Below are 25,371 nucleotides of genomic sequence, written 5' to 3'. Positions count from 1 at the left end.
AGTAGCGTTGTATCTTAGATATCAATTTTTCTTCTTTTGGAGATAAACTTCGTTTTGGAATGGATAGTAAAGGCGCAGTGTCAAGTTTTGCGACAATATCCTGTAAGGGCCTTGCGATGGGTGCATATGCGGTTTCCGACCGAATCCTTGACTCCTCTAAGTCTTCTTTTAAAGAACGAATTTTGTCTCTCACGACTTCTCGTGCCGCGATAAGTTCTGCAGCTATCGTCTTGTTCATTGTATGATGTATGTGAAGTTACTACGAACTGTACAGCTGAAGTCGTTAGTTTTAAACTTCAATGAATTTATCAAAACCCTTACGGTAACGTCCCTTAGATACACTACAATCTAAATCAATAACTAGGATGCCGTGTCTATTCTCCCAACAAGCATCGCTAATTTCCTTTAGCCGATGAAACTCCATATCGCTCATTATGTGATCTTCAAATACGTGTTTTAAATTTGTTAAGTCTTGTTTAAATAACACCAAAAAGTTACAATTATCGCGAACTAATTGTTTTGGAATTGCACTATAACTTTGACAAATTAGAAAACAATCAATGTTTTTATGTCGACCATACGAAAAAAATTCCTTAATGACATTTTGACCTGTACAGGAAACATCGTCAAATACGACTACCGAATATTCTTTCGCATCTTCCGGTCGAATGAACTCGTCTATATTAGAAAATTCATAGTAACCGCAATCTTTTATAGGTTCAATTAAACGTCTTAAAAAATCGTACTTATTTTGGTATAACGAATTAGAGCATAAGTACAAGTTTAGGAAGCGCAACCCATTACGTGCAACTAAAAGCGATAACATAGCATTTGTTTTTCCGACACCTGAGGGTCCTACAATTAAACCTCGCTTACATTTTCCACCAAATAAATTGCTGTGTCTTGTAAAGTGTTCTTCGACCGAACCATTACTAAAATTTACTATAGGCAGTGTTAGAAGTTGCGGTAAACATTTTAATTTCTCGTCGATCATGATTCTCGTACTAAATGAATTGGATAAGACTGAATGAAAATATAGCAAAAGAAACTATATATACATATATTTAAGAAGAAGAATAATAATAATAATAATAATAAAAATAAGTATAATACCTTAACCATTTAACCTAACATAACCTAACCTAACCTAACCTAAGGAAGAGGAGGAAAAATGGTTACCACTCCTCCTCCTCTTCCTGTTCATCCCGCACTTCATACGGGGGCGGAGGCGCTGCAGGTGTCGGTGTCGGAGGTTCTATCCCAGTCGAACAATGGTGTATGTGCATGTTTTGAACATGCACCTGCCCTCTCACCACTGCCGACTCTGAGACAATACTGTTTACCTAAGAAGATTATGAAATTAAAAACGTGCAAAAAAGATTATAGATATAGCCTACCAGCTGAAACAGGGTATCTACTTTGACCTCCAAAGACGCAACTCTTCGCTCCAACGTGAGCACCCTCCCGAAGTTGTTGCTACCGGACATCTTTTTTAGCTAGGAAGGGAAGTTATTAGTATGTAAAGAAGACAAAATGAATTCTGCTTTTTTCATTTCAACGGTTAATGTTGCAACGGTGATGTCGAGTGACGTTGTTAAAGAGTGGTTAGAACTCGACGCCAGCCCTTCCCTAAACTGTGCAAGTTCTCTCAAAGAGGTCTGCAATTGAAGTACCTTTGCATGAAGGTCTTTATAAAAATTTTGATACAAAATATTAATTTCGGTCAAAATCTCCTCTTTGGTTGTTTCTACTGCTGCACACATTGCATTTGAAAAAAGGCTGGCAGGTACATCGGAAATGACTGAAGTAGCGGGAATTGTGTCCACCCTTAAGATTTGTACTTTCGGGCTTAATGAGGGAACTTCTATGGTAGGAATGTTTATGTTAGTAGGGGGAGTGGGAATCGACGAAGCTTTAGAAGAAGAAGCCTTAGAAACAAAAGCTGCATTAATAGCTTTAAGGTATGTCCGGTTTTCGGTGCAGTGTTGGGATACCGCCATTAAAGAAAGAGAGTCGTTGGACTCATCGCCGCTAGCCACTTCCGAGTGTGTCACTTCAACCTTTGACAGAGTCGCAGGTTCAACTGACACACGCTTGTGTTTGGTACTTCGCGAACGAGCACGGGTCTCCCGTCGAAGCTCTCTATACTTATCTGGCGGTAACCACACACCTGCACCCTTCTTCCGGTGTTCACGGTTCCCCGACTTTCGACGAAGTGAAAGTGAAAGGTGTTTCACATTCTTATCGTCGACTTTCGAGGAACCTGCGATGTTTGGAAGCGCCGTAGCTTGCTGCACATTAGATTCAACGTTTGGATCCATCGGCTGCTCATTAGGCTGCACGTTTGGATCCAGAGCCTTCTCAACAGTCGACATGTTCAACAGGTTTATGTCAAAACTGTTTAACAGAAAGGATTCCTGGCTGGCGAAACCCGGAGCAGTTAAATCAATTTGACTAAAACCGTCTTGAGACATCTTGATAAGAAAAGAAAATTAATTAATTTTATTTTAATAAAAAAAACATGTATACTTACATCGCTTGATGAAAAATACAGTTGCACGTTAAAATCTAACTGCAGAGGGTGCTTGTCAACAAAGTGCTGAATGATAGGATATGAATGATAAAACGTTCGAAAAAATAAAGTTATGCTTACCAATAAAAGTTAACTTGAAAAAATAGAAGGAGCTATAGGAATGAAAAACACAAGATTAAAAACAATATATGTCAAGAAAGGAGACTATACTTACCAGAATTTTAGATTTCCCCCACTCCCATCCCCACTCTTCCATCTCCACTTTGGGAGGAGCCTGAGGAGGAGCATGGGAGGAGCATAGGAGGAGCTTCAATAAACAATCCTTTTCCCTTTTTCTTTTCTTTTTTTTTTTCTTTTTTTTTTTTTTTTTTTTTTCTTCCTTTTTTCTTCCTTTTTTTCCCCTTTCTTTCTTCCTTTTTTTCTTCCAATTTAATACTTTTTCAATGTACAACCCAAGTCATACCAACCCAACCCAATGTATACATACCATGTATTCATTTACATTAACTATTTTTTCTTTTAAATTAAAACAACTTTTTACACTTTTTACAATCTTTTATTATTATTAATTTACAATCTATAACTGACAATGTTTATATACTAAACCATACATAAAGAACAATCCTTTCTTGCCGATGGTGGACCATCAATATGCGTTTCCCAATGAGGCAAATTATAATGTTCAAAACAGGGCAGCTTGCTTTGTAATCGCTCATCGTTTCTATACTTCAACGGTAATTTAAACCAAACCGCCGCCAAATCTAATGGCTTTACTTTATTGATATAATAATCGATTGGTAAATAACATAATTCGTAGTTTTTAATATTCGCAAAAGATAAATCAGATTCGTATCTTTCCATAATATCCCACACTTTATTAATTATAAAAGTTGAAAGTCCCAATCTGGTAACTAACCGCCAAAGACGTTCCATCTTGAACTGCTCTACCGCTACTACCCGTCTGCCTTTCTCAATTCGTTTACATATAGTTATAGATGTCTGAATACGTATGAAAATAAATAAAAAACATTCGATAAGGAGCACATACTTGGTCTCTTTTTATGATAGGGACACATCGGCGCACCAACCTCCAATTTGCATTCATTTTCCGGCAATTCTTTTACCGGTATTGTTAAAATTCTTCTTAAAAATGTAGCTTTCTCACGTCCTTTTACGTACGCTACTTTTGTCGAACGACACAAATAATAAACGATCTCATCGAAACGAGACGCAGGAACAAACCCGTCGTTCCAATCAATACAATGATGATGACTCATTAACCAATTCGCCGTATTGCGAAATTTGGTAGATAGTGAAGAAAAGCTTCGACTAGGTTGAAACACGTAATGACTTATACAATGATTACTGTCGTAAGAAGCCAGTTCCTTTGGGATAAATTCTTCATCGTTTATCGTGAAACCTTGAATGTCCAAAATAATAAAATCCCTTTGAAAAACCATAATATCCATAATATACCACTATATGCAAACGTTTCCTTCGATGTTTAGAGATACACTAAATGACGTTGCTTCAACAGTACCACTATATTAATTGCTTAACCATTTTCGTAAGAGGCGAATACACAAATGCTCTGTCATGCAGAATTAATGCGTAAGCTGTCGTACCTTCCGGAATTGGATTTTTCGTTGAATACTCGATTTTTATTTCTACTCCGCTTTTATGTATTGCTTCCTGTTGATACGTGCAATCGATTCCAATTAACGGCGCGTAAGTTTTAAATTCTTCCGGTGAAAACAAAGGTTCGCTTTCTTGATAGTAGTATGCTTGCTGAAATCTTGAATACATATCATACAAAATCGCATAGTGATTGTTATCAAAATCCACATTCAAATTATCGTACGGAAAACGTTCTCCATTCAAGAAAACCGTTACGTTCGTTAAGTTTATATTATCAAATAATGCCATGTTTCCTTTAAATATACCCTTTCGATTTGTTTGAAATCCGATGATTATAAATCTAGGCGTTTCCAATTGTGGAGCAGTTTTGACGGCCCAAGATTGCTTCGTAGTTTGAGGTAATTGAGGGTACTCGTGTATTTCCCACGATCGAAAAGGAACGTGAATGTCTACGTTTCTTTCTGATAGTTTTGTTAATGCCAACTGTTCGCGTAATCCCACCGCAACGTGAGGAACTCTCCATATAATTTTATTAATGATCAATTTCAATTTTTCGTCGTTCGGAGCGGCTGCTGGTTGAAAGATGACGTCCGTATCATCGTGTCCGCGAATTAGCACAAGTTCCTGTCGAACGTTCATCATGATCTTTCTGAAATCTTCTGCGAATCCTAGCAACGTTTTTAGCGGAACGCTAAGACCGAAATTTCCATTTTTATCTAAAGCCTTTGAAACACCCGCTATATCATCTTTCCAAGGTTTTATGTGCCAACCGGCGTTCTCTAATTTCACCACCTCGTTCTGCGTAGATGAGAAATAACCCTTCATGCATGAGCTTATACCGACGTTCCGCACACCATCAACATGTACTCCGTTAATAAGATATCGAATATCGCTAAACATAAATGCAACGGGATTGTTAACCAATTGCCCCGTTGCGCTGGCATCTTTTGTTATACTTCCGTCCGCGGCTAACTTACGAACGCTACCCTCGACGTATAGGTAACTCTCGCTCGGTAAAGTATAATTATCTATTTCCGGAATTGAAATTCTAATTTCGTCATTGTTATCGAACGTGGTCGATCCAAACGGTTGATGCGAATGGAATTCATAACTTACGATAGAGTGATCTGTTTTTATCTTATCCGTTACTTTTAAAATGTCCATTACTTTAACACTTCGTATCCTAACTGAACTAAATACCTTCGATTGACTGGTGATAATCGATGAATGGATCGTCTTCTACTGCCGCTACGTTGACTGATGACGCGCGCTTTATAGTTTTCTCCATTAAACAATTTTCTCGCTCTGTCTCTTCTTGACCACCGCGTTCTTTTGTTTTGATATAACACTGTCATAACGTTAGTCAAATTTAAATAATTCAATTTATCGATCTCAGGTGAACTCTCACTGTTATTTCTTCTTCTCTGAAGTCTACCAAGTTTCCGTCCTGATCAAGTATACGTACTGTTAAGCTACTAATCACGTTCGTTAAAACCGGTAAATAAATAGGTAGTTGTGGTGATTCGATTATTTTAAAACCTGCCGGAACGTTTGGGAAAAAATGATATAAAACGTGCACGGGAACTCCGTTATTATACGATCCCGTCACTAAATTACAATAAATTTGTAAGGCGTTCGTTTTATTTATGTTTACTACGAAATCGGATTCCACTTCCGTATCTCTAGGTAATATTTGAGGCTTGAAGCCAAGTAACGGCCCTATAGAATTATCGCATGCAAAATTAATTCGACGGGTACTTTTTATTAAAGAATGTTGTGTGTTATTATTCCCCTTAATCCTTATTACGACACTTTTAGCGTGTCTTTTGTCTAGCTGTTCATTCACGAACTCGGCAATATCATCAATATCGTACGTTCCAACAGGTACTATTATATTGTTTTTAAAATGTCCTGTCTTATCTTCGTATTGGATTACGTTGTTGTTTTTATTAACGTTTGCTAAACTATTAAACGTTTCGAAATTCAAAAGAGCCAACTCGTAACTACCAAATTCGTTCAAATAGATCGGAGGATTAAAATTACAAGTCAATTCAGATGACTTTCCAGTCAACGTAAATGTATATGTCGTGTGTATTGCTTCTTTCTCCATTACTTCTGAACGTCTAAACTTCTCTAGACTCTAATAGGTTCTTTTATTACTTAGAAACTTCAGACACAACTGTCCGCAATTTTGATCTATTTCTCTTTGATATCGACAGTAATTATACTTTACTTGACCACCCCTACCGTCTGACAGCAAATATTGTTCAATTTCTAATGGCGGTCTTAAATCACCGTAACTGTCGAAATAGTATATGTCTTTGTCGTCTTTCTTATAGGCGACCCAATGAGTCCCTCGTCCTTTCAAGTTATCCAAGTTAACAATACCTCTTTCCTTCTTTTTAATCTTACTCGGGAGATTGTCTCTCATAAATATACCCCGAAAATGTGGAATTTTTAGTACTTTCGCAAACTTTTCCAACTCGACGTTAGTTAACGCACGACGAGGTATTCGAACTAGTTTTTTGAACTAGTGGTTATACCGCAACCTTTCTTATAGGGCTTATTGAAGTAACCTGTGCCGCCAACATTATTCCCCTTTCCTTCAATAAACAAACCGCAACCTTTCTTATATGGTTTTATATAAAATCCGCTACCTACGGCCTTTGCTTCCATAGCCTTGTTATGTCTTCGTTCTTCATCTAATTGCTCTCTAGCTGTTTTCGCGTTGTTTATAGTTCTTGCAATAGCGGCAGCACCACCGCCGATACTACCTAGGGCACCTAAAGCTGCGAACAGGGGAATTAAAGGTAAAAATCCTCCCGTTTTCGGAATTCGAATAACTCGACCTCTAGGTTCGGAAATTCTTTTTCTTATCTTTTTCAAAGCTCCGTACGCCGCTTTAACGTTTGTCAACAAATTCTTAGCACCTGATCTTGATATTGCGTTGCGAGCGAATCGAAGTGCATCTACAAAAGATATAGCTCCACCACGCTTTACACGCGTTCGGACTTTTTTTAAAGGTCGTCGACCCGTACGATTTCTTTTTCTACCTACGCCCATACCGACCGCTACTTTTGCTTTCATTAAGGCGGCAACTGCGGACGATGCCACTTTTTCTCCAAGAGTAGACTCTTTATTTCGTATTCGTTCTTTCGCTGCTTTATATAATGCTCTGTCTGCGTCGTGTCTAAATTTTAAATTTGAACTGACCGTATATGCTATATCGTGTTTCTTACACGCTTCGTCTAATGGATTCACGCCTCGATCTCCTCTCGATAATCTCTTTTCCAACTTGGTACCCGGTCCACAAAAATTATATCCTGGCAAATGAAGTTCTATCGGAAGTTTATCTATCAACTTGTTAAAAAATCCTCGACCAATTCGTTTGCCTGTCAAACGATAACTGTTACGATTAGGTTCTAACAAATTCATTTTATAATTTCACTCCTTCTTCCTTTTCTTCACAGTTAAAAACTAGAAATGAAGCTCTGCTGTTGTGCTTTAAGCTTTTATTCCTTTTAAATATTTTACAAAAACAGTTTTGCTCTTAATTTATACTTAAATCTATTAATATTATTATTATTCAGCTACACTTAAATCTACTAATATCCTAAAAATTAATTGTTACTCAGTTAAAAACATTTCGATTACTCTACAATGCTAAAACGTTCTTGATATATATTTAATCTATAATCTACATCTAAATATTTTTCTAATAACTTATTTACGTTTCTTATCCTAGTCTTAAATCTAATTCCGTCCAACATCTTTTCTTCCCAGTCACTTATCCTTGATTGTCTGTAAGCAAACGTCCAAGTGTGCATTCGGTACACTCTATTTTTCGATTCGCAAAACGTCACTTTTTTTTCCATTTTATTCACTTCACATCTTCATTAATGCGTGCAAATCTAAATCCAGTAATATCTTATCCATACCGTATACGAGCAGTTCTTTAGTTACGCACAAATGTTCACTTGGTGCACCGTTTGAAGCAACCAATATATTCGATTTTATATCACCTTGCATTGTTGATACCACATCGATCACGCTATCGTAATAATTTTTATATTCCATACACTTTAATACTTCTACCCTACTCGAAACTAAATCGCTAAGTTTCCACAATTCGTGTAACGAGTCGTAAGCCAGGTAAAATATTTCTGACCCCCTTTCCATTTTCAACACTTTTCGTACATTTTCTATCCATTGGCTGCTGCAGGTCACGCCGCTTACAACGAAATGTGGTGGTGTCGATAAATCACCAACAAAACTATTCATAATCAATTGTCTGCTATTAATCACATTTTTCCATTCGTCTTCGGTAAAAGTTATGCATTGTCCTTTTCCCATTAATCTTATAACCGGATCAAAATGTAGATTGGCAGACATGCCAACCGATATCCATTTCGTTCGACTTTTATTTAAATAATATGTACTCTCGGAGAATAATGGCGCTTGATTACCTTTTTGGAGATTATTTTTCACTGCTTCATTTAATACTACGTTACTTGTGAAAGGTAACTTTCCACAATTTTCTACATAATGTTGTTGATTGCTAGGAAATACGTACTCCGCTAAGTCGGAAGGCAACAAATTAATTCCATCGAATACCACATCCTTTTTTCTTTGATTATCACTTCCTAGCGACACATTTGTTGCAGTTGTCTCATTACAATTACCCTCCATTTTGATGTTTCGGGCAGGTTTTTTATTTTCACCCTTTTCAAATGAATTTACAGCAGCTCTCTTAGTTGGACATTTGGGGTTCGGTCTGGTTGCCACTAAACATCAATATTATTGTTTACATTAGTACATTATCTACTTGTATTACATTTGAATTACTTACTCGTTACGTTAAAAATCCTCTGTACTAAATGCACCAAAAATCTACACGATATTTTTAATATGTACTAAATACACAAAAACCTTACTCTGAAGCACAACACTCTGCGGTACAACTTCGACCAACGTTTGTATTTATAGCAATACATAAGGTTGCTGGTGGGGGGAGTAATATTTTACATCATTACCGAATATATCTATTATACATGTTCTAACATGTCATTATATCGTGAGACGTCAGACAAAACGCATGACAAATTTATTAAGAAGCTCTTAAAAAATATCTCGCAGGTGGATCATGACTCATCTACTAACAAGTTAGTTGACCTCCTCCTCAAACCTGTCCTCCCAAAAAATTTGTCGATTCAAGAACCTCCTCGCATATTCTTAAATACCCGTACACCTTTACATAATAAAATAAAAAATATCTCGCAGGTAAGTTATGACTCACTTATTTGTATACCTACATATCTCAAAACCGTATACCTTTGTGTATAATAATAAATTAAGAGATATATCGAAAACATTAACAGTTCATTGAGAAGCGTCGAAGGATAAACATAGTAATTGTTTTCATCTAGGTAAACAGGTTACATATAAAGATAAATTTTTAATAACATAACCTAAATAAAGATACATTTTTAATAAAGATAAATTTTTAATAATTTCGTCAAAATAACATGACCTTCTCAAGTTAATTGACCTCCTCCTCTCTTCATCGAATCTCCTCCGACCCTCAAAAGAATCGCCGATTCAAGAACCTCCTCTCCTCATCGAACCTCCTCTGACCCCCAAAAAATTTGCCGATTCAAGAACCTCCTCCTAGAACGCAGGTTCGAGGAGGAGGTTCTTGAATCGGCGAATCTATACTACTATGAAGGGCTTCAGAATATATAACAATTTAGGGTAAATTATTTTTTCAAAAATTTTTGAAGATACAGACAAACATGAAATAGGGCGATACTGGGATACGTCGCAACGGTTACCAGACTTGAATACAGGGAATACAAATGCTCTCCGCCATTCACTAGGGAATGCACCGGAGCGTAAGGATAAGGAGAATAAAAGAAATAGGGGCTTTGCTAAACCGGTAGCACAGTTTTTAATAAAACAACCAGTCAGTTAATCCGGAATAGCTCCAGTCTTCGCATCTACTTCATTAAAAGCACGCAAAACACCCTCCTCACCAAACCAGGGCGCAAAACCACCAATGGGCATAACAAAGGGACTAAGGAACGGAGGGGTTACCATAAAAAAAACAGAATTAAAATACAGGGGGAATAAAGAACAAATATCCTAAGAATTGTCGGCATGAACACCACGGAACTTCATGCTAGCTGGAATACCGGCGCATTCGCCCCTCCGATATTTAACGAAGGACCACAAGCGATCCGGACACTCAATCAGCTGAGATTGAATTGACTTAATGCAGTTATCGTAATCCGATTTAATGAAGGTTTTGGTACGGTTACGTAAAATCATGAATGTAAGATAATCAGCCCTATCACCAGGTCGGAAATAGTACTATAAAGTACATTAACTGCATCATCTACACTACGACCCACCAGTCGATCAGACCAGTTAAGATCTAGAAGGACGTTGTTAAATGCCTCGTAATCTACACGATTAAAGAAATATTTAAGAGTGGGGTCATCGCGCAATTCCTTGGGTCGAGCGCCGATAATAAGAAACTCGACAGCGGGGTGATGGCGATCCAGGCCGACGAGAGGATCTGGACACGATTTAACTTCCTGTATACAGGTTGTGCTACTAAGAATCAGATCTAAAATTTTGAGATTATCATTATTAATATCATTAAATTGCAATAAATTACAATATCGATACGTTGCCAAAAACTCTCCGGAGCGTAGATCACCAGATGGTACCAAATACCCATCGTCCGAACGTTACCATACGATATTGGGTAAATTAAAATCACCAACAATTAAGATTAAATTATCAGGGTACGCATCGCGAATCGATGACACTTTACGTAAAACGACCGAAATAGATTCCGGATCCCCGGGGGGCAAGTAGACACAGCAAACAAAAACACGACCAATCGCGCACTCAACGCTCACCCACACATCTTCCGCGTAGGAGTTAAAACAGGAGCCGGCGACGATCGAAGACATTTTCTTACTTCAATCAGAACACCGCCACCGTCCGTCTTGCGTGACATCGTCGAACATCTATCTCTCCGAAAGAGTGTATAGTTCGAACAGAAAAACTCACCATCCGCAATCGACGGATTAAGAGAAGTTTCGGTAAGGCAGATGATATCGTGGCCAAGAGTAGAGGAGTTAATGAGTGATGTTGCAGTCTCTGACCGCAAACCATTTACATTCTGATAATAAACTGTAAAGCGCTACACCGTAAAGAAACGGAGCTACAGTTTATTTAGATCGCGCAGTGATCGGATGATCACAGCATGAGATCGCTCGGACTTACGCACTCGAATAACGTCACCCTTGAACCACACAAATTTGTACTGTTTCTCCGCCGCCACCAATTTCACCTCGCGAAGAAGTTTAGCATTTTCCGAAGTTAAATGCTCGTTAACATAAATACCGCTCCCCAAACTCGCCATCGCAATACCCCTCAACGCTTTTGAACCATCAGCGCCATCCGAACCGACACGTTGTTTAATTTTTGCAGCCCCCAAGAAACGACCACGAATCATTCTCGACAAGAACCTGACAACAATGTTATTGGGCTGACGATCTTTAGATTAAGCAGAGTTGTGGGCCGGAGTGCCTCCAGCAGGAAGACGGTGAACGGCATCAATATCACTGGAAGAAACTGGAGAGCCGGCGGCATCCCCAATCAAGCCGATAACATCAGTGAGCGATTCTGAGGCATCCTCTGGGACGCCAGAGATAATTCAATTATTGCGCCTGGAATATTGCTCCAACCGCTTAAGCCGCATTGAAACCTCCCCCAAGCTAGATTTAAGGGCGATATTTTCAGCCCTCACAGAATCCAACTCCCTTAATTTTTTGTCCAGATCGATAATTTTCATTTCGAAGTCGGAAATCTTCTCACCGTAAAAGGTAACAGCACGGAGAACTTCCTCATATTTATTGGACAACCCTTTCATCTCAGCCTGAATATTCTTTAGAATTTCAAACATTCCCTCAAGTGACCTTATTTCGGAATGCTGACAAGATTTTTGTAAGGAACTTTGCTGTGAGGAGCCACCGCTGGACAGTATTGAGGATTTAAAACAAAAAATTATTGACCTCTGCCAAAACATTGATCATCACATGTTAAGCCGTGTGTGAGAGAAAACACTACAAATATGGTACCACTGCCAAGAAGTTGAGGGTAATCATACCGAACAAGTTACTTAAGAGTTTGTTCTTAATAAATAAAAAATTCTTTTATTATTCAATAACAACACTAAGCCAATGTTTTAACCGTTACGTATACAGTGGAACCTCGATTATCCGGTCTAATGACCGGTTGAGGGTTGCTGGATAATTGAAATGCACGGATAAATGAAAGGCATATAATAGTGTTTAAATCTTTATTATGAAAATAACAGGAACTATAGAGTACATATATACAGACAATATAAATTGAACAACATGTTTCAAATTTATTTATTGGTTAAAGAAATCAGTTATTTGGAGCTGTTTCTTCTTATTGTAAAGTTTTAAACATATGTTGGAACGAATTTTCCGCAAGTTCAAAACATCTATGTGATCTGTATCATTTTGTTGATCTAAAAAACTTAATGGCCCGTCTACATGTGAGAGTGCAGCTTCTGGTGGAACTTTTTTTTCAGGTGTAGAAACGTTTTCGTCTTCATCCTCCTCATCGGTGGCATCCGTTGCTGTAGGTTCCGAAATTGTTGCAATTTGTGTGTCATTTAAAACTTCATAACCCGGTTCGTTTTTATCGCAGTGTAACCATTCCTCAATGTCGGTTATGTCTACAAATTCAAATTCTACAACATTTTGTATGCCATTCAAGAGTTGCCTAGACGTCACTACAGTAGATTCTTCATTTTTGGAGGAACTGAAATTTTCTGTAAGTTGTGGCCAAACTTTGAACCAAGATTTTTGTATTGTTACATTTGGAACATCACCCCAACTCTCTGCTGCCGCATATATGGCATCTTTGATGTTCCATTTCTTCCAAAATTCTTTCAGTGAGCAATCTGCTTCTAAAAGAAGCCGCAATATTATTTTTCTAAAGCGGCGCTTGCAAGCTTCTATTACCCCTTGATCCATCGGCTGTAATAAAGCCGTAACATTTGGAGGCAAATACTGCACAAAAATTTGACCATCAGCCGTTTGTAATGTACGTTCTTCTGGATGTAAGGGAGCATTATCCAATAAGAGCATTGCTCTTTCGAGTAAGTGTTTTGATTTCAAATGTTTCTTAACTGAAGGAACAAATTCTTCAAAAAACCAAGCTTTAAAAATGTCTTGATTCACCCAAGCCTTTGTTTGATATTTATAACAAACAGGAAAATGTTTCATTTCGGTTTCCTTGAATGATCTTGGGTTTTTTGATTTACCTATGCACAACAGTGGTAATTTATGGCTTCCACTAGCATTGGCACAGGGCATTAATGTTATACGTTCCTTACTAGATTTGTGACTTGGAGCATTTTTTTCATTTAAAAAATTTAAATTTTTAAATTCTATAAGATATGATTCTGCAGCGCTTTTATCGGAACTTAATTTTTCACCTTGAATATTAAGCTGCCGTATTCCATGACGTAATTTGAATCGATGTAACCATCCCTGTGATGCTTGAAAAGGTTTTTGAATGTTCATCTTTTGATGAAACCATTGTGCTTTCTTTAATAACAGTGGTCCTCTAACTGGATGGCCTTCTGTGCGTTTTTGTTTGAACCAATGGTATACCGCATTGTCTAACTCTTCTAGTGTAGAGGGTGTTGTTGATTTACGATGTGCTGTTCCTTTTAGTGAATCGGTCCGCGAAGTGAATTTTAAGAGATTTTCTTTTTGTCGTACAATATCTCGAACAGTTTGCAATCCAATATTGTATTCTTTAGCTAACTTTGAAACAGTATCCCCTTTCTCGTGACGTTCAATCAACTTTAGTTTTGTTCCGATGGTTAGAACAATTTTCTTTCTCTTTGCATCCATTTTTGGTAGTGTACTTTAGTTTAGCACAGAGCCTAAACTATACGAAAACATTCATGAGCATCTACAAATTTTATACAAAAACAGTAACTTCTTACCTTGTATAAATAAAACACGCACTATTATAGAAACGTTTTGAGACGTGTAATAAATTAATTAATAAAATTCACATGCATACGTATATAAACGGAGCGAAAAACAACACGTGCATAAGCAATAACTAGTATGTAGTAGAACTGACGCGCCAACGAATCGGTTGCAAATTGCAAATTGCTAATTGAACTAGTAATTTTAAATCCGTCTTAGCTCGAGTATACTGACCGTTAACTTACCGTCCACCAATATTGCAATTTCCATATTGCAATCTTTCTATTCATGTCCTTTAAGGTTGTTCGACCGTTTCGTGGGAATAAATTCGTTGAAAGAGAAACGAAAGTTCAAAAAAGGATAGCACATAAGAAATGTCTACTATAATTATATTAAATGTTTTTATCGCGTAATCCAATGCACCTGAACTAAAAAAATTTTTTTTTAAACCTTTACATTCTCTTGTATTAAAAATTTGAATAATTTGATAATTATACGACTACGATTAAAAATGTATATGTACTTTTATTCTCTTACTTTTGTTTTTAATATATTATACGAAAAAGATAATCATAAGAAACATTTTTTCTAAAACTTATTATCTCTATCAATCATATAATTCCTACAACTAAATACTCATTCAATAATATTGCTATAATCAAAAATGATAACCAATACACACATGTTTTTCAAGATCATAAAATTTTATTGGTGAAAAATGTCATAAATATTCAGATATAGTTAAAGAAATCGAGAAAAATTACATCGGCGAGACGATAGTAACACAATTTTTGAAACTTAAAAATGAAAAATCAGTTCGTTATTTAAAAATTAAAGTTAAATAAAATTATTAAACAACCATTATAATGTTATTGTTGTAATTAAAAAGATTTTGCCGGCCTACGTCGGTTTCCCAACCGCTGGAGAGGTCGTAAAATTCAGTTTTCCGGCCCGTTTCACACAAAACACTTAGAAACAAATTTTATGGTTACATAATGTATTGGCATTTTATATGGGTTTGTTTTATTACTTCCTCTAGGAAGTGTTTGGAAAAAAAAGTTGCTAGATGACCTTTCATTTTTCTATTCCAAAAATCATCATCTTTGTCAATTTCTTCTATGTGCGGCGGTTCTACTGGGCTCCATACCATAAAACAACATTTCTTCTTTTCTGTAACATGAAATTGCCCTTGTATTTGGTAGTAATACTTATGTAGTGTTATTAATTTTAATTGACCATTTCTTAATTCTAACATATCAATTTTCTTGGCTTGTACCCCGTCTTCTACTGACATATCTCTTAGATTATACGGGCATTTTATTTCCAGTATAGCATTCCTACTGTGGATTATACTATCTGGACTCACACCCAAAAAGAAGAACCCCCCTTGACCAACATATAAACCACAAATGTCTACATGTAAACCAGTAACAGCTTCAAATTTTTTAGTGCGGTATTTTCGTATTGACAACCGTAGCGAGTCGCTTTGTTCCCACGAAAAGGATTTTCTAATAAAATTTTAAGTAAGTTCTTTGGTGATGTAGATACCCTTCGCTTGCAAACTAATCCAAAATTAGAAGCTATTATTCTAAATAATCTATGTTATTTCCAATTTGGATTAGTATGCTGGCCTCTGGTATCTTCCTCAATTGTCCTGACTTCATCCCTTGTTTTGTTTAACAATCTAAATACCACCTTTCGTCTTCTAACTAATTTTTCTTGTGATATTTCTTCAACATTTCCGTAGTCTGCGTCTGCTTGTTGTGGAACTGGTCTTCTTCTCTTATTTCTTTTTGTATTTTGGTTTTGCCGATTTACCAACATTTTATACCTGTTCTTACAATTTTGTGCTGTATAATAACCGATTTTTTCCCCATCCCTTCAACTATATCCTTCATATAATGTTCACGATAATTAAAAACAATTACGGCAAGTTTGCACCTAAGTTGATAGGATCCTTCTATGGTGAAATTTACCTGAAAAGTGGGTACTCAATTAAAAAAAGAAACATTGTTAAGATTATGAAAGTTTCACGACAATCGGAAAATAGATTCCCGAAAAATTCAACGAAAACTAAAGTGAAATTGGAATGAACGCTTGGAACAGGTTTTTGAAATGACACGCACGAAATTTCGACGACAAAAAAGAGACATTTATTTTAGAACAGGACTTTTATACATCCCAAACAGGAACGAGAAAAACGACACGAAGAAAAAATAAAACTAAACGTGGAAATAAAATTAATTGTAAAAAAAATAATAATGAACTTTTTTAACATTCCGCCCGCCTTGCCGTAACGGCAATGAACACTAACAACGACGGGACGAAATAAACAGAAATTTCAATATGAACGAAAAAAAAGTATAATAATTGAAAATAAAATAAAATAAAACGGAATATCTGAACGTATCCTAAAGCATGACAACGCTAAACAGGCTAAACAGCTAACTTCACGAAGACGCTCAAGATGTCAACACAAAAAAAAAAAAAAAAACAATATTTTGTATGTAAATGCATTAAATACAATGAAATTAAACACAGTAATAATTGGAAGAAGAAGAAAAAAAAAAAAAAATGAATTCGGAAATTATCTTAGCCAGGTAATGAACATAATTTTACTATTGGTCGAACTAGAGTAGTAGTCGGTGTCTTTATTGTAGCCACTCTAACACGATTATCAGCCCCAGGGTGAAGTTCCAAGACACGTGCAGTGGTCCACTTGGACGGGGGAAGCCGTTCGTCCTTGATAAGAACGAGACTACCAACTTTAGGTAAGTTCTTTTCTTGATGCCACTTGTTTCGGTTTTGGAGAGATTGGAGATAAAATACTTTCCAATGCTTCCAGAATTCTTCTATCAAACGTCGGAGGAACTGGTAACGGTTGAGACGTGAGATGGTTTCATCCAATAGAGATGGTTCTGGAACCACAGATAACGACGACCCAATCAAGAAATGAGCTGGACATAAAAATTCAAAATTAGTAGGGTCATTGGAAACAGGACAGAGAGGACGGGAGTTTAGGACGGCTTCTATTTGTATGAGGACAGTGGTGAATTCCTCGTAAGTGAGAACGGTGGAACCCATAATTTTCCGAAGATGTGTTTTTACGGAGCGAACTCCAGCTTCCCACTTCCCTCCAAAATGGGGTGCTGAAGGGGGGTTGAATCTCCAACGGGTTCCATCGTTGCTGAGGACGTTGATTAAATGATTCCACTCCTTGGAGGCGGAGCTGAAGAGGGATCGTAGTTCCCTATCTGCCCCAATAAGGTTGGTACCACAATCCGAATACAAACACTGGCAAAGACCACGACGTCCGGTGAATCGTTTGTATGCGGCAATGAATCCATTCGTCGTGTAGTCAGTGGAAATCTCTAAATGTATTGCTGATGAAACTAGACATACAAATAGAATTAAATAAGATTTATATGTTTTGTGACCTCGTCCTTTGTGTGTTTTCAGAATAAATGGCCCAGCATAGTCGACCCCAGAGTGGAGAAACGGTCTCGATGGGGTTACTCGTGACGGAGGTAGTTGACCCATCATCTGTTGACTGGTTTTTGCACGTTGACGAGCACAAACGATGCATTGATGTATGAAGGATCTGACTGGAGATCTTCCACCAACAATCCAAAATCGTCGACGAATGGAAGATAATGTAAGCTGAGTTCCACCATGAAGAACTCGACGATGATGAGCATCAATGATTAGTTTTGTGAAGGGATCGTCCTTGGGAAGAATCATAGGATGTTTCTCGTCCCAATTCAAAACGGAAAATTGTAGACGTCCTGTAATTCGTAGAAGTCCATGGCCGTCTATGAAAGGGGTAAGTCGATAGATCGAACTACTTTTTGAAATAGATTTTCCGGTTAATAGAATTTGAATTTCTTCTCTAAAACTGGTTTTTTGAACCTCTTTAACCCAAAACAACAAAGATTTTTCGAGTTCTTCTGGAGTTAAATTACCTGAAACATTTGAATTTTTTGATTTATTTATAAAACGGAAACACCATGAAGTGACCCGAATAAGCTTGTTTAATGTAGAATATTTTTCTTTTAAATTCCAGGTTTGAATCGCAATGTGATGAGAAGAAGATGTCCTTTTAATTTCACGATCGGCTTCGACTGAGTCAGCAATTTTTAACGAAGGCCAATCTGATGAGGGAAGTTGAAGCCATGATGGACCGGACCACCATATCGATTGCTGTTGAAGTTTATTTATTGGCACACCACGGGAAGCTAAGTCAGCTGGATTATCGGAACCAGGCACGTAAGACCACTTTGCTTGTGATAGTTCTTGAATCTCTATGACACGGTTACGCACGAAATCTTTCCATCTGTTGGGATGGCTGCGTATCCATGACAAAGCGACAGTGGAATCAGTCCACAGATAAGTTGAAAAGTTTTCGAATTCTAGCGTAGATCGAATCCGATGTACCAACCGAGATAGAACTACCGCCGCGCACAGTTCTAAGCGCGGAATCGAAACAACTTTTAACGGAGCCACTTTTGTTTTAGAACTTATCAACACCTCCGCTAAGGTTTCAACCCGAATATACGCAACCGCCGCGTATGCGTTTGTTGATGCATCAGAAAAACCGTGGATTTGAATGTTGGATTTATTGTTATCGATGCCAAACCATCGAGGAATGCTGATGGTAGTAACGTTTAGAAGGTCTTTTTGAAAATTTTGCCACCGTTTCGCGAGATCTTCCGGTAATTCATCGTCCCAATCAAGACCAAGCACCCACAATTCTTGCATGAAGATTTTTGCCGTTATTATGAACGGAGAAAGAAGACCGAGGGGATCGAAAAGTTTCGCGATGAATGAAAGAACAGATCGCTTGGTAAGATTTTCATCGGTATGAGTAACACTTAAATTAAATAAAAACTCGTCTTTTTTATTATTCCACAGAAGTCCCAATGCGCGTGGAAATTCGGATTCGTCTTCAAATTTTATGGTATCGTTCATGGAAACGTCATCGCGCGGTAGATTTTCAAGCGTAGAAGCTTGATTCGAAATCCATTTCCGCGCGTGGAAACCGCCCGCCGTAAGTATACTGTTTGTTTGATTAATGAGAGTTTTAACTTCTTCAATGGTCTCTGCGCCCGACAAAATATCATCTACGTACGTGTCTTTTTTCAGAGCCACTGATCCGGAAGGTTGAATTGTGGAGTGCTGATCAGCCAAATGGTGCAGGCACCGGATAGCCAAGAACGGAGCACACGATAACCCATAAGTAACAGTGTTAAGTTCATAATTTTCTATTACTTTATCCGAACTATCGCGCCAAACAATTCTTTGAAAAGATCGATCATTCGGATGAACGTTTATTTGACGGTACATCTTTTCAATGTCGCACGAAAACACGATTTTATGACGTCTCCATCGGAGGAGAACGTCAACTAGCTCGGCTTGCAGTTTTGGCCCGACGTGTAAGCAGTCATTAAGGGAAAGGCCCGATGACGTAACAGCTGAACCGTTGAAAACTACGCGGAGTTTTGTCGTGGAACTTGATTCGCGTACTACACCGTGATGCGGAAGGTAATAATTCGTATTGTTTGGGTTTAACGACACCAAACTCATGTGCCCTAGTGTCAAATACTCGTGCATAAAATCACGGTAGGCTAGAAAAAGTTTTTCGTTAACGGCGAAACGTTGCTCCATACGACCGAAAGAACGAACCGCGACGTGACGCGATGAACCGAGATCCGATGAAGGTCGTCTAAACGGAAGCCGCACTACAAAACGTCCGTTTACGTCTCGCGAATGAGTGTTTATAAAATGGTTCTCGCACTCAAGATCGTCTGAGGCAAGTTTTTGAGTTGAATTAGTGTCGTCCTCGATTTTCCAAAATTTTTGAATTGCGGTTAACAACTCCCGATCAACGGAACATTGGAAACCGAACCGTTCCGAATTTGCACTTGGAAAAGAAACGTGACCGAAAAGAATCCATCCGAAAAGAGTCTCTTGAGCTACCAAAAAACCGTTGTTAAATTTCCGAATATTATTCAAAATAATTCGCGAATAAAACTTCACCCCGAGAATCAAATCAATTCGACGATTCGAATAGAATTCTGGATCGGCTAAATCCAAAGAATTTACTTCAACCGGAATGGTTTTTGGTTCTTGTTTCGGTATGTAGGAAGTCAATTTTGGTAATATGAGAGTCTCTTCGACGATGGAAACGTTGTTGTCACTTTTGGAAATGATATTAACCGACGTTGTACCGTTTGAAACGCACGTTTGTGTTGATCCAACGCCGTTTATTGGTACGCATGTGGCTTTGCGCGGTAACGACAGACGCTGCACAAGAGCCTCGCTCACGAAAGAAACTTCCGACCCTTGATCGATCAAGGCGCGAACCAAAAGGGAATCACCTCGAACCGATTTTACCCGCACCAAAGCTGTAGCTAGGAGAACCGAGGAACTGAGATGAAATGTGTTGACCTGGTGACTCGTTGAGGTACCAGGGACGCTTACTTTACTTTCGACAAATTCGTTGTTTTTGTTAGAATTTGAGTTGCAACTTTTATTTAATTTTTCAGGAGGAAATTCGTGCAAAATGGTGTGATGACGTTTTGAACAAGTTTTGCATCGAGTTGCTACACGACAGTCAGGAAGATAGTGATTCCCGAGACAATTAAAACACCGCTTATTTTGAATTACGAATTCGCTCCTTTGTTTCGGAGATTTTGTAAGAAAATTATCGCATCGAAATATTGAATGGTCACCATTACAAATAAAACATTTCTGTACCGCCACCGACACGTTATGGGATTTAAACGAGCTGGGTTTTTGAGCAGACCCAGACGAAACTGAAAAGCTTTTCTTTTTGGTGGAAAGTCTTTCGATCGCTTCAAGTGTCAATACGCGGTTGTTAAGAAAATCCATAAACTCTTTAAATGTCGATGAAATTTTTCGATTGTTTATCGATCGTTCCCACTCTTTACTCGTCTCGCTGTCGAGTTTACGAACGAGGATGTGTATGAGGACAAGATCCCAATGTTCGACCGGACATTGCAGAGCTTCCAACGCGCCGATGGATTCGTTAATTTCGCCGATGAAGCTGTTCAACTCTTCAGACGAATCCGTGCGAAGAGATTTCGAAGACAATAAAATGGTAAGTTGCGCTTCAACTATCACCCGTAAATTATCATACCGATCCTCCAAAATTTGCCATGCAACATCGAAGTTGTCATGTGTTACCGATAAATTTTTAATTAATCTAGCCGGTTCTTTTTCCAGACTCATTTTCAAGTACTGGAACTTCTCGACGTCAGTTAATGAAGTGTCGTTTTTTATCATGGTAACGAATAAATCGCGGAACTGGGTCCAATCAACACAACGACCGCTAAATTTAGGTAAGTTGATACGCGGAAGCTGTCGCTGATGAGGAATCACGACCTCTGGTGCTGCCTGAACCGGTTCCGAACGAGTTGCCGCTTTACTGATGTCGCTCAGCATGTCCAACATTAGACCTTTCGCGTTGGTGTAATTTTCCTCGCACGAACTGAATAAATCATCCGAAAAATAGATGGTTTCCGAATAATCCGATCGGTGTTGATTTAGTAATAAATGGTTCTGTTTGAACTCATTCCAATTATCGATGATACGCTCAACTCGCGTATTAATTGAACCGACCGTACGACGCGCATGCGGCAATTCTCGAAGATTATCCTCGGACTTTGCAATGAAACTGAAAAGTTCATTTTGTCGTTCGAAAATGTATTCTAAGTCTTTACTTGGTTGAGCCATTTTAACAAAAAAATAAACGAACGAAAATGTCAATCAAAGAAATTGTAAAGGTATTTTTTTTTTTTAAAAAAAATTAATTTTTAACACTCCGACGCGAAATGAAATTAAATAAATTGAAAATTGTCACCGTTTTTTTTGTCAATCCGTAGAACCTAGAGGATCCACTCGACGTATGCACGGCGATGCTCCTGGTGCTGACGAAGACACCAACCAGGACGCTGGACGGATGTAATCTCCTTGAAGACTCGGCGTGAAGGGGCTCTTCGGGGGCCTTGGAGCGCCGAGGAATGAAGAATAAAAAAAATATACGAAGTTGAATTCAATTTAATTTTTTCTTTCTTTCTCCCCTTTTTTCCAATTTGAAATGAAGAGACGAAGTTCCAATTTAAGTTCACCGTATGAAGAACACTTAAATTTGAAGAAACACGTTTCCGAAATGAAAGATGGTGAACACTCGCGTAACACTATTCGAAAATTATTTTACCGATCGTAAACTGAATCCGGCTCGAAGGACCAGAAAATGTTAAGATTATGAAAGTTTCACGACAATCGGAAAATAGTTTCCCGAAAAATTCAACGAAAACTAAAGTGAAATTGGAATGAACGCTTGGAACAGGTTTTTGAAATGACACGCACGAAATTTCGACGACAAAAAAGAGACATTTATTTTAGAACAGGACTTTTATACATCCCAAACAGGAACGAGAAAAACGACACGAAGAAAAAATAAAACTAAACGTGGAAATAAAATTAATTGTAAAAAAAATAATAATGAACTTTTGTTAAAATGTTGAATGTTAAAAAAGTTCATTATTATTTTTTTTTACAATTAATTTTATTTCCACGTTTAGTTTTATTTTTTCTTCGTGTCGTTTTTCTCGTTCCTGTTTGGGATGTATAAAAGTCTTGTTCTAAAATAAATGTGTCTCTTTTGTCGTCGAAATTTCGTGCGTGTCATTTCAAAAACCTGTTCCAAGCGTTCATTCCAATTTCACTTTAGTTTTCGTTGAATTTTTCGGGAAACTATTTTCCGATTGTCGTGAAACTTTCATAATCTTAACATTTTCTGGCTTAGTTATAACACATCTTATAACTACGAGTATATAACTAACACATCTTAGTTATATACTCGTTTTCCACCAATAAATTTATTTACTAAGCTATTATATTGTTCGCCGCTGTTATTATTTTTCAAAAGTAAGCAAGACGAAGCATTTGTAATAATTCTTTGCAGACAGATATTTATGTCAGTATCCAAACCACATGATTTTACGTCTGTAAATATATTTTGGTTTTCTGTGACATTATTACAAAAACAATTCGCACATTTATCATGGTCTCCAAATATATGAGGTGGTATATTTAATATGTCTTCTTTAAAAAATATAAGCTTTTGTGCGTATGTAATATCTTGCTTACTTCTGTACTCGGCAGATTTTCTTACAGCTACTCGAAATCTCAAGATGTTGCTGTGGAGCTGCCTCCGAACGTGCAGTGGTACATATTTTCCGGTAGAGCTGCGCACTTTTCTAGACAGCTCAGGTAATTTAGTACTAAAATTGCGTAATAAGTGGTTGATGCACTCAACTTTTTCTATTAGAAGCGTGCCGTATGGCTTTGAGGAATTAAATTTTTTGGTAACACTACTGTCACCGTCTCTAATTAATTTGATGTACTTCAAACCATGTACAGACACACTATTTTTGAATCCGTCAACAATTATATCGGATTCTATGCCAGTGGATGGACCAATCCAATTTTTAAAACATTTATAAGGTACAAAAGGTTGTTTGGTAAATTGTTGCTTTTGCTATAGCAGCTTCTTCTTTCCCAGCTTCCTTTAATTTATTTGAAAGAACATCTTCAACAACCTCCTGTAATTTAGTTTGGATTGTCGTGAATCGACGTTGCGTCATGTGTGATAAATTTAATGTGGCACATAGTTCTCTTAGCTGAGAGTATCCAGCATCAATGGAAACTATTCCTGTTAAAATACATCAAAATATAAACATATTTACAGTAGTATTTAAATGCATATTTATTTGAATTATGCAAGTAGTCTCACCAATCATTGCTGAAGTATTGACATCTAATTCATTTTTATTGCCGTTCATTTCTATTTTAGATGTCATTCCACACATTTTACATTTAACAGTGAATATAGATTCACAGCCGATTTGCCTTTCTTCTACAATGTCGTATATATCTATAATACATTTGAATGATGCTACATGTTGTATTTCTTTAATTTGATTCCAAAATGATGTAATATCTACAATTCTTTTTTCGCTAATGTTATGATTGTTACTAACATTGGCATCGCAATTGGGTTGGTCTATTTCTAAATTTGGTAAAGTGACTGTATCTAGTTCGCTGCAAAATAATATATCATAGTGTTATAAATATTATTTATATTATTATATCTAGTAAATATACAGGTGTCCCAGAATATGCAGCATTTAGGAGTAATCTAGTTAGGTATGTAAAAATAAACAGAAAATAAATTATATTTTAATACGAGAAGTATTTTTTGATCATATCTCTGTTATTATTCAAACTAGTTTGATACAATTTTGTAAATTGCAACAGTAAATTAAGAATAGTTAGTAATTTAATTTAGTACAACATTGTACAACATTTTATCTTATTATCTGTATTAATACATCATTAGATCTCGGTATCAATCGTGTCAAAAAAGTGTTGTTGTATATTATATATGATGTTATTTTTACATAATGTTTCTGTTATCAAAAGGATGCCCATATGTTATAGGACACCTGTAGTAAAGATTTTCTAAAAAATAATTACCAATCAAAATTGTTAACATTACTATCATCTTCAGTGCGAGAAGCGCGGTTCGTCCACCGCAACTTACCAAGACTGCAAGTAAAAAAAAAACATATATCTAATTGATTCAAGGGATATCGGTATACAAAGATTTCAAATTAATTACCGTTTACGTGACGTAGTAATCGAACAAAAATACCGTAAGTGTTTATAAGAACAGTAATCACTCAGTTACTATAACTACAGTATACTAAATTACTTTCGTTTATAACTAAAAATATGGTTCATAAATAAATAAGAAAAAGTTTATACAAATAAATAATTTATAATTATAAAAATCGTCACTGAGTTGCTATAACTAAACTACACTAACTTTTTTTTTAATTTTGCATAGATAGTATGTGAAACCTTCTCTAGAGGGCACGGATATTATTTTTTCGCTAATGATACAATTTATGCGTATTTAAATAATTTAATTGTTGTATTTTTTTTTTAAATAAATAAATGGGCATGCATGCCCACTAGAGTACTGTTTCCTGATTGCAAAGCAGAAAAAGAAAAGTCATGCATTTTGCTCTAATATTAACCGAGACATATTGTTTG

At 37.0% G+C, this 25,371-nt stretch overlaps 4 protein-coding genes across 4 annotated transcripts; all 4 read right to left on the bottom strand.

Moving 5' to 3' along the window:
* Positions 1–1,045: 1,045 nt before the first annotated feature.
* LOC139431805 (uncharacterized) lies at positions 1,046–2,659 on the bottom strand. Its single transcript, XM_071199990.1, has 3 exons — positions 2,534–2,659; positions 1,398–2,474; positions 1,046–1,343 (listed from the first exon to the last, which is right to left on the bottom strand). The coding sequence occupies exon 2, from the start codon at positions 2,472–2,474 to the stop codon at positions 1,497–1,499; it is 978 nt and encodes a 325-aa protein (XP_071056091.1). The 5' UTR covers positions 2,534–2,659; the 3' UTR covers positions 1,046–1,343; positions 1,398–1,496.
* Positions 2,660–7,969: 5,310 nt separating this feature from the next.
* On the bottom strand, positions 7,970–9,125 carry LOC139431803 (uncharacterized). The gene is made up of 2 exons (XM_071199988.1): positions 9,021–9,125; positions 7,970–8,955 (listed from the first exon to the last, which is right to left on the bottom strand). Coding segments are annotated over exons 1-2 (900 nt in total). The 5' UTR covers positions 9,022–9,125; the 3' UTR covers positions 7,970–8,056.
* Positions 9,126–12,621: 3,496 nt separating this feature from the next.
* On the bottom strand, positions 12,622–13,596 carry LOC111422243 (jerky protein homolog-like). The gene has a single exon (XM_023055440.2). The coding sequence runs from the start codon at positions 13,594–13,596 to the stop codon at positions 12,622–12,624; it is 975 nt and encodes a 324-aa protein (XP_022911208.2).
* A 3,222-nt stretch (positions 13,597–16,818) lies between these two features.
* On the bottom strand, positions 16,819–21,981 carry LOC139432067 (uncharacterized). Its single transcript, XM_071200403.1, has one exon. It carries the CDS (start codon positions 21,979–21,981, stop codon positions 16,819–16,821), a length of 5,163 nt encoding a protein of 1,720 aa, XP_071056504.1.
* Positions 21,982–25,371: the final 3,390 nt, after the last annotated feature.

This window comes from Onthophagus taurus, chromosome 11 (genome assembly GCF_036711975.1).
Source record: "Onthophagus taurus isolate NC chromosome 11, IU_Otau_3.0, whole genome shotgun sequence".
Classification (NCBI taxonomy): Eukaryota; Metazoa; Arthropoda; class Insecta; order Coleoptera; family Scarabaeidae; genus Onthophagus; species Onthophagus taurus.
This window is presented reverse-complemented; position numbering and strand designations above follow the sequence as displayed.